Source organism: Papaver somniferum, chromosome 1, assembly GCF_003573695.1.
Source record: "Papaver somniferum cultivar HN1 chromosome 1, ASM357369v1, whole genome shotgun sequence".
NCBI classification, from domain to species: Eukaryota; Viridiplantae; Streptophyta; class Magnoliopsida; order Ranunculales; family Papaveraceae; genus Papaver; species Papaver somniferum.
In genome coordinates this window covers 10,317,415-10,327,329 of record NC_039358.1, presented here as the reverse complement: position 1 = coordinate 10,327,329, position 9,915 = coordinate 10,317,415, and the positions used below count along the sequence as shown (strand labels likewise).

General features: G+C 36.4%; 1 protein-coding gene across 5 annotated transcripts; it reads right to left on the bottom strand.

Annotated features, from left to right (window-relative positions):
• Positions 1 to 7,474: 7,474 nt before the first annotated feature.
• LOC113325829 lies at positions 7,475 to 9,654 on the bottom strand. Of its 5 annotated transcripts, XR_003348141.1 has the most exons (5): positions 9,522 to 9,654; positions 9,267 to 9,301; positions 8,791 to 9,165; positions 8,312 to 8,453; positions 7,475 to 8,017 (listed from the first exon to the last, which is right to left on the bottom strand). XR_003348141.1 is itself a non-coding variant. In XM_026573700.1 (4 exons), the coding sequence occupies exons 2-4, from the start codon at positions 8,880 to 8,882 to the stop codon at positions 7,928 to 7,930; spliced, it is 324 nt and encodes a 107-aa protein (XP_026429485.1). In that variant the 5' UTR covers positions 8,883 to 9,301; positions 9,522 to 9,654; the 3' UTR covers positions 7,475 to 7,927. The 5 variants fall into 5 exon arrangements, 4 of the variants coding, with proteins under 4 accessions (XP_026429485.1, XP_026429492.1, XP_026429498.1 ...); XM_026573700.1 differs by having other exon boundaries at positions 8,791 to 9,301; XM_026573707.1 differs by lacking the exon at positions 9,267 to 9,301.
• Between the last annotated feature and the right edge of the window lie 261 nt (positions 9,655 to 9,915).

Here is a 9,915-nt window from a genome sequence, read left to right as displayed (position 1 = left end):
TATGCAAGATATAAAAAGTAATCACAAACATCTACGTCTCATTGTTTGTGATTCCGCGACATCTTTTTTTCGCTACCATACGATTAAGTTTGTTGTGAGGTGATTGATAACTCTATGCTGTTCTTCGGGAATATAATACCGGATTATCAATTGGTTCCTGTTCACCATGATTATTACCAAAAGACGGAACAAAACCTTTTAGGGTTTATCTATGAGAGACAAATTTATCCTTTCATAGACTTGTCTGTGTGTGACATATTTGTTTATCACCAAGTCTTCGACTTTGGGTCGTAGCAACTCTTAGTTGTGGGTGAGATCAGCTAAGGGAATCAAGTGTGCAGTATCCTGCTGGGATCATAGGCGTAGGGAGTACAACTGTACCTTGGATCAGTGGGAGACTGATTGGGGTTCAAATACAGTCCAGTCCTAAGTTATCTTGGAGTAGGCTATTGTCTGTAGCGTCTTAATACAGTGTGTGTTCAATCTGGACTATGTCCCGGGGCTTTTCTGCATTTGCGGTTTCCTCGTTAACAAAATTTCTGGTGTCTGTGTTATTTCTATTTCCGCATTATATTGTTTTATCTTTATAATTCAAATAATACAGGTTGCATGTTTAGATCATCAATTAGAATAATCCAAACATTGGTTGTTGATTGTCATTGATCGATCCTGGGATATTGGTCTTTGGTACCATCCAAGTTATTCCTTGTATTTGATTAGAACTCGCAGTTCCTGCTTGAGTAAATCAAATCAAGAGAGAGAGATAAACTCGTTGAAATACTTTTAATTGATTAAGTCTTGTTGATTCTCTTAAAAGTATATTCGAGTTTGTCCACACATATTGCTAAGAGAAATATTGGGTGGTGTTGTTAGACCCCCGCTTTTTCAATTGGTATCAGAGCAGGCAACCACGTTCAAGACCTTACAAGTCTGTGTTTGTAGCGATCTGACTCTATGAACAGTTGTGCTATCTTAGTAAACGTACCACCAGTCTTCGATGGATCAAACTACCTATGGTGGAAAATTTCTATGCGTACTTTTCTTCAATCGCGTGATTTCCAATCATGGGTTTATGTTCTCTAGACATAATTGTTTGTTAGAGGGCTTAACGCCTTCGGGACATCGACGTTATACGTTGTTCCCTGACTATGTGGAGAGACCGTGTATAGATTCAGGCGGCTCTCTAGACATAATTGTTTGTTAGAAGATTAACTCCTTCAGGACGCCGAAAATGCACGTTGTTCCCTGACTATGCACCCTTCAGAACGAGTATGATGCTTCAACTATCTTATATATCGATTCTACAAATCGATTAATTATATCGTGACATTCATTCCACTGAATTCCTAGAAAATAATCTATTATATCTCATTACTCCGTTCCCTGAATTCTCGGACTGGATTTCATGGATTAGTAATAGATACTCAATTCATTTTTATTACTCCGTTTCATGAATCATTCTCCGCTGAATTTCATGAATTAGTAATAATTACTAAATAGTCGAGCGTCTGGACTATAACCGAGTAAGCCCCATGAAAATGGTGCAAGTGTACTCAACGGTGATGCACTAACGAGCACCCCAAATGCACGAATGAGCATTCAAAAATATGGACAAATGAGGAATCCTACACAAAATAGGAGAGAGAAAATAATAATAAAATAAAAAGAGGCGCCTAGAGACCGGGCCCACCGGCCGCCCGGTCATGCCACCGTGGCCGGTGCCCCCATGCCTCTTCCTTTATTTTTTCTTATTTTATTATTTTCACAATCTCATGAAGACTCCTTCATTCGAGCAAATTTCCTTGTTTGAGCAAAATTCACTGTTTCTCCATATTTTCTCTCAAACGATGAAAAATAATAAAAATAGGAGAAGGTGTCACGGGACCGGGTCACCTAGCCAGTCAGACATGCCCTAGCCGTGGCCGGTCCCACACCTTGCAATCTCTTGTTTTTCATAATTACTATTTTCCTCATCTCATGAAACTCCAGCGTTTGAGCAAAAAACCCTAGTTTTCAATATTTTCTCAAATATTGCTCAAACCATGAAAAAAGCCAAAAAGTCAAATGATCACACGACCGACTAGGCTACTCACATCAAATGTTAAAACATTACTATTTTAATATTCTCAAAATATTGATCAAATGAGCAAAGTTCTACTTGCTCATTCGAGCAAAATCAAGAATTTCAGTCAAAGATCAAACTCTTCTGGAAACCTAAAAAATTGCTCAAACGCACACCAGAAAGTACCGACCAAGGAATTATGGTGACACGTGCATGCTTCCTTGACCGACCAAGGCCGTCCCTAAGGATTGCAAGGAGCCGATCCCACACATCTTTATGATTTTGACCTAATTTGCTCAATCGCTCATATTGGGTCCAAACTCTTTCCAACCAACTTGTAATTTGCGCAAACGACCATCAGCTGGTCCCATGACCAACAAAGGCCGGTCTCATTCCCTCTTGGTCGGTACCTCACTTATCCATAATTAGGTTTCATTACCTAATGCTCAAACGAGCACTATTTTAATAATAAATTATTAAACCAGCATTTAATCATCCTTTCACCAATTGGTCAACAAAGGACTTTGGTGCATGCTCACACGAGAACCTGGGCACTACATGGTCGCCTATCATCCCATGTAGTTGGTCCTCCTTCATTCAGTGATTCTTTAATAAATCACCAACGGATCAGCAATCGATCAAAATTAGGGTTTTTGAACGGAATGCTCTGCAAATCGTCATTTTGAGCAAGTTTAAACACTAATAATTTTATGCTGATCCAATAATCAACATCTTAATTAATTATATAATATTTGGTCCAGCTACCAATATTTTAATTAATATTTTATTTTTCCATGCTACCAATAATTCATCAAACGAGCAATATTTTCTCAAACGAGGATTATTAATTTAACCATCAGTATTCAATAAATTTACTGTTACTTGGTAATATTGATTCATGTTAGAGCATTGCTCGGTCGAATCGCATGTGTTTCTATCTCAAGCATGTTTGTCAATGTTAGTTATCAAAACTATAAGTCTTGATTTCTAGTCTACTATATCTAGGTCTGGGACTAGGATAGAAAGTGTAGTTGAGCTCAAGGACTTCATGGTGATTCATCATACAAGTAGTAGAACTACTCAAGGAACCGGTGAAACTTCTTGACAAAAAGGTATGTGAAGACTTGAACTTATCTGTCACTCAAAAGTCTATCTACTCTATCTCCTACTCTTTGAGACAATAAGTCGTATGCTATATATGTAGACTTGGATTATACAAATTTGGTATTTCGAGACGAGTATACCTCGCCTATCTATATCTCCAAATATGTGTTGGTAATATTTTCGCTTCGATCAAGTTTATCTTTACCTAGTATGTTTCAATCATCTTGAAAATTGCTTTGACGAGAAATGGTGTAACAACTATATAACGTCCTCTAAGAATGTTTCAATTATTGGAATGAGAGTTTATATTACATAACCAATGATGGAAATAAGTATTGTTGTGGAAACACATATGTGCATAAGTCCTATTCCTTGAACCAAAGTTTGCGAACTTTGTTGATCAAGAAAAATCGGAAGTATGCCTTGTTGCCAAGTCCGCGAACTGCCGAACTTCTCATCCCGAGAAATTCTGCTGGAGTTGACAAACTAGTTGCGTGAGTACCAGTCCGCGAACCCATCCCGCTATCCGGCGGAAGGTCTTTTGCCGAGATTTTCTGCTGGATTTGTAAACTCTGCCCAGTTGCTTAAGTCCGCAAACCTAGTGTGCGAACTTAAGAAGGTTATATATCTAAAGATGATTTCTGAACTTAAACTTAAAAAGACTAAGGAATGCAGTTTGCAAACCGTGGCTATAAAAGTTCATGAATTGATTCAAGTGAATCAAATCATCTTTGCTTCAATTGTGTCTTGTAGTATATGAGATTTCCTTGCAATTGAACAACTCTCTAACTAGTTCATTTGAAGTCACTTGAACTAGTTATGGTGAATAAGAACATTGTTGATATGAAATGCTCATACGGCTAACCAATTGGTTAATTATTGTTGAACCAACAAGTTCATACGTTTGGGTACGGTTAACAAACCTAGAAACGTGCATTATCAAGTGTGTATAACAAGCTAAGCTTTCTATCTAACGGTTGAGAAATATTATCTTGAATCTAAATTAGGTTTTCATCTAACGGTGGATATTGATTTCTTTGTTACCAAGGCAAAACCCTGATTTGAAAGACTATATAAAGGAGACATCTTACGTGTGATCCTAGTTTGCGTGCTAGAGTTATTTCTCCTTTAAACTTTGGTTTTCTTCTTCTAAAACCAGGTTAACGACTTAAAGACTTCATTGGGATTGTGAAGCCAGACCGATACTACTTTTATCGTAGTTGTGTGATCTGATCTTGCATCTTCTATCGTACCAGTAAAATCAGATTGATTGGCTTGAGATTGATATCTCCGATAGGCAAGATACGAAAAGTAGTCACAAACATTTTCGTCTCATTGTTTATGATTCCGCAACATCTTGTTTCTCTACTATACGATTAAGATTGTTGTGAGGTGATTGATAACCCTAGGTTGTTCTTCGGGAATATAAGACCGGATTATCAATTGGTTCCTGTGCACCTTGATTATTATCAAAAGACGGAACAAAACCTTTTTCTGTGAGAGACAGATTGATCATTTGATAGACTTGTCTGTGGGAGACAGATTTTTTTATTGTTGACAAAAAGGGGGAGAATTAATGTGTAGTTCACACTACAAATACATATGGTTTTCGGATCATTATGTAAGGGGGAGTGGTTTTCATGTGAGATGAAGTATTGACTAAGGGGGGATGATACATATCACCATATTATTGTTGTCGAAGTTGTGATACAATTGAATTTTGATGATGTGTAATAATACTATGCCACTATATAACAATGATTGAGAGCTATTGTTTTCTCATTGTTATAGCTACGGATCTTCAACAACGATGATGCTGAGTTGAACACATTTAGAATCATTGGAGTACTTAGAAGTGACGAATATTTCGAGTAATGTTGAAGAACCAAGGAGATCAAGCATTTATATGAGAAGCTACAAAGTTTATTTATTTTGTATTCCATATGTATTGATAGTTTTGTCACTAAAATTGACAAAGGGGGAGATTGTTAGAGCATTGCTTGGTCGAACTCGCAGGCGTTGCTATCTCAAGCTTATTTGTCAAGTTTAGTTCCCAAAATTATAATTCTTGATTTCTAGTATACTTATAGATAAGTCTCGGATTTGGATAGTAAGTGTAGTTGAGCTTTAGACTCCACGGCGTTCATCGAATGAAGACGAAGAACTACTCAAAGGAACTTGTGGAACTTCTGAAAAGACGAGGGTACCCAAATATACCTCAATCTAAAACTTTTCCACCTATAAGTCCTGTCTCCGAAATGATTGTCTATGGACTGAGTCGAGACAATACAACGAATCGGTTCACGCTTCCTGTAATCGTCTATGGATACAAGATCGAGACAATACGACAACAAGATAACTTGCGTGATTGACTATGGATACAAGATCGAAACAATACAACAACGAAGTACGATTACTTGATAATAGGTTCGGACTTAACCAAACACTATAGGATTGATATCAAGTAATTAGGAATTAACATTTGTGTAATTTACTTTAAATTATAATAAACACAATTATAATTACGGAAAATAAAAGTAAATGGCACAGCAAGATTTTGTTAACGAGGAAACCGCAAAGGCAAAAAAACACCGCGACCTTGTCCAGAATTGAATACTCTCAGAATTAAGCCGCTATACAAAATCAAACCAACTTTTTATATTTGAGACCAAGTAACTAAATCTATATTTCACCTAGTTCCCTCAGTATCCCTGTGCCTCCAACTTGTAATAAGTCACGCACTAGGAACAATTCCTTTAATTCGTATTCCAAACAGTAAAGGAACAACAAATATGTTCGGTAACAACTCTTTTCAAACAAGTCATATGAGTTCGACAAAGGCTATTCCTGTTTAACTAATAAACTCATTTGTTGGGTCCGAGATCTACCTAAAAATACAACTACCAAAGTAGTTGGGTTTAGATTTTGCAATCAATACTCTTAGTCACAAAAATAATATATTGATGCCGATCTACACAACTAATCAATCAAGGTTATCACAAAGATAAACTGATTATAGTTGAATCCCTCCAGCCGATTAAGTTTTGTGCACACCAAAGATTATGAACCCAAATATCTTCTTTGTCTTCAAATCTTCTTAAATCTTCAATAAACACCTACACACAAACAACTTGAATCTCTTGTGATCAATCACACAAAGCACGGAGTCTGTTAACGACGGATTATCACAAGACGTCTTTAGATCTACAAACAGTTCTAAAGATCCCCGTCGATCTAGTTTGAGTGAATCTTACATCAGAAGAGAAGATTCTCAAGCATAAACAAACTAGGTGCAATCAAAACAACCGTTAGTCAATCAAATCAAACCGAAAATTAATAATACTGCAATTATCTAGTTTCCCACCAACGGTACTCGTAGAGCTTCTCAATCCCAAAGAAGTCTTTAAAACAAACGGTCGTAAAAGATTTCTCCTAATTAGGGTAATTTCCTCTCCGAAAAGACGGCTCCACCAGTAACAACACAACTAGGTAGTTTTGATGGCTCTGAGGATTAGTTTGCTCGAAATGAAAACTTCAGTATTTATAGACCAAGGAAGTTTGGACACCAAGGAATTTCCAAAACCGAATATTCTCAAAGATATGCAATAAAGCCAAAATCGGTTTTCGTAATTCCTGGATATGAACTGTCCAAATATTGACCGAAATCTCACTAGAAAATCTCCAATTAGTAAATGCACATTACTAATTTTTATTCTCCAGAGATATGCATTTAATTGCTGGAAATTAAAAGCATATAAATACTAAAAACCTTAATTAAAAGATACTCAATTTATTTCGATCCGGGATTCTCCTTTAGTTATTAAGAAATATCTTTGAATAATAAAAGATAAGAATCAATGCACATGTTCAAAGTATGTCGACATCTTTACTTTGTAAATCCTTTTTCATATTTACAATCTTGGAACCGATTTGCCACACTTCCAAACAAGTTTAGAATGGGTTCATCTGACTTCCAAGAACTATGTGATTGATTATCCTATCAAACACTACAAAATTATTGATTTTTAGGGACGTCAAAAAACCGTGGCCACTGATCAAAAATCCGTGGCAAAAGATAACTTGTCACGGCTGGCCTAACGTGACAAATAGTACCGTGGCTAGACCTATTTTCCACGTTTCTAGCCACGGTTTTATTATCGTGGCTATTAATCCAAATTCATTTGCCACATATTTTTGCCGTGGGTAATAAATGGCAAGGGTATGACATAATCCTCTGCTACTAGCCAACACTATTTGCTGTATGCCAAAGGTTCAACCAATCTTTTGTATCACTAAATAGATAGAGAATTTGACCCGAAAACCATCCATTCACATAACATTTTATTCATATTAAATATATTTAAAATTATCCTCTTACTTATTACAATAAGCATCTATTAAAGTTTCTAAGTTTACAAAAAAAAAAAAGATACAAAGAAAGCCGGTAAGAGAAGTTAATGTTTTACGTATACCAACAACGCAGTTCCTCCTCCGCCATAAGGTATTTAGAGCTGGGATACTGTCCGTGTAGCTGAATTTTACATTGAGAAGAATCATAATATCTTTGACTGGACACTGTAATCATCATCCTCAATTTGAGAACTAAATTTGCTTGATTTGCTTGATGAAATATGTTGACGTGACTAGGCTAAATTTGATGCGACAATTGATGGAATATCATGAAGTTCTGTTACGTCTGCGAATTTCCAGGCAAGGTATTTGTGGAAGTCTTTACAATTGAGTGCTTCAGGTACATTGTTGCTAACTAGACTTAACAGTCCAGCACTGAGCGAATCTCTTATACAATTGTTTGACATCTTTTCTTTGTTTCTTGAACCGCGGAAATGATACCTGAAAATCCAATATGCTTAGATTATGAGGACAGCTAACAGTTTAGAGCATAGTAAATTAAAAAGAAAATTATGATGAGGCTCCATAATAGAGCGAATGAGCCTCAAACTCGACGACATGCTCCACGGGTAATTGAATAGTTGAGGCACAGAAAAACTAAGTATGTGGTTATGCGCCTAAAAAATCGTCGACGATTTTAATTAATCTAGAGAGGAACCAGAAAAACCATTTGCTGAATTACTGTGAAAGTAAGGAAACAAAGTAAAGTTAGGGCACCTAAGAAAAGCTCCAAACCTGCATTTTGTTTGCATCAAAATTTACATGGCTTGTTTGTCTGGTGATGCTCCAATCAGGATAAGTTGGAATCCGAGACATTACAGGAAATTTGACAATTTTATAATTGCAGTTAATAGCGACAATCTCCAATAGTGTCGCCCTGTGATGGAAAACAGGAAAAAATAAATAGATAAGAAACTAATTGCCACACAACATGACTTTTTATTACTGAGCAAACATGCTACTAATTGTTCAAATGCCATAAGGTTTAAAGCAGTTGGAAAACCTTATAAAGTATTTTCTTTATATGGTAGACGTGACATGGATATAAACAAACAGACTAGGAACATCAACTATCAAATATATCAAATGTAGGACTAGAACTTATACCCATACAAGTCATTAGGCTACAAAATTGTCAGGGTAGCTTTGCACAATTGTGGAGTTCGCATACCTTTACACAAAAATGCATTATAGATGTTCGGAGACTATCTTACCAAGTTATTTTCAAATGCATATTCACAAGTCTTTTCCCATTGTTATTGCTTCCTGGTGCCCAGCTTGTTGCCCTGTTTGATCTCAGACCCATTGGGTTCTATCTCACAAGAGACATATCGAAGTCCCACCCTTTATCTCCCATCTTTGATTTCTCTGCAATAGCAAATACACCTACAAAGTTTTGACAAACTAAATACAGTACTAAATCTAAGAGCTTAATAACTTGAAAATGAATATAAAATTAGGGGTTTGAGTTTGATAGATGAGTTAATTAGGGGTTACAACTAAGGTCCCAAATGAAGAAATCAACTCAAAATCCTATAGTAAGAGGAAGAGATGAGACGCAGCACCTTCACCATATGGGTTTATCGAATCTGCAAGATCACCGATTACAATTTTGAAACCAATTGAAATAATTTTAATTATACGTTTTCAGTATCAGGAAATCAAACAGACAACCAAAAAAAATTCTTACCAGGAAAGTACAATCAAACCGAAAATCAGTGACACCTATTGAGAAGGAAAAAAATTACTTGATTCCTTAATTTAAAATATGCCTTGATATGGAAAAGAATTTAATTCACAGAAGATAACCTTATTAAAATTGTAGAATAATGGTGAATGGAAAAAGAAGATACTTTGAAACCCTAACTTCAGTAACCAAATTTAGGAGAACCAATTCTAAACAAATATCAAATCAGAGATATATAAAATCAAAACCCTAACTTACCTGCAGGTTCATCTTCTCTATGTAGAGACATCCAAAAGTAGTTTACTTGATACAGATTTGAGATAACAGATAGTGGAAGAAAGAACCCGAAGAAGAGAGTGGAGGGGGAGGTTACTTTTTCATCTCAAGGAAACGTGGGTTGTTCTGCTGTGTGCCACGACCAAATATTAGTGGAATAGAAGTCCGGAGTCTCTAGACTAGCCACGGGATAGCATCTCTATGCCGTAACTAAAGCCCACAACACCCACGGCCCACCATGTCGTGACTGGAAGTTGATAACCGCATTTATAACTTGTAAAACATCAGCATGTAGGATGTCGTAGCAAATTTTCACCCTGTCGTAGCTTATTGAGGCATCTATTGCTACGACCATACATAAGGCGTGGCAATATGT

Bases quoted from the DNA above. Each gene is read 5' to 3' on its own strand.
- LOC113325829 (XM_026573700.1), bottom strand. From the start codon at position 8,882: ATGGGTCTGAGATCAAACAGGGCAACAAGCTGGGCACCAGGAAGCAAT. The intron at 8,454-8,790 runs GTAAGATAGTCT...TTTCCATCACAG, and splicing joins ATGCATTTGAAAATAACTTG to GGCGACACTATTGGAGATTG. The intron at 8,018-8,311 runs GTTTGGAGCTTT...TTGGATTTTCAG, and splicing joins TTGATGCAAACAAAATGCAG to GTATCATTTCCGCGGTTCAA.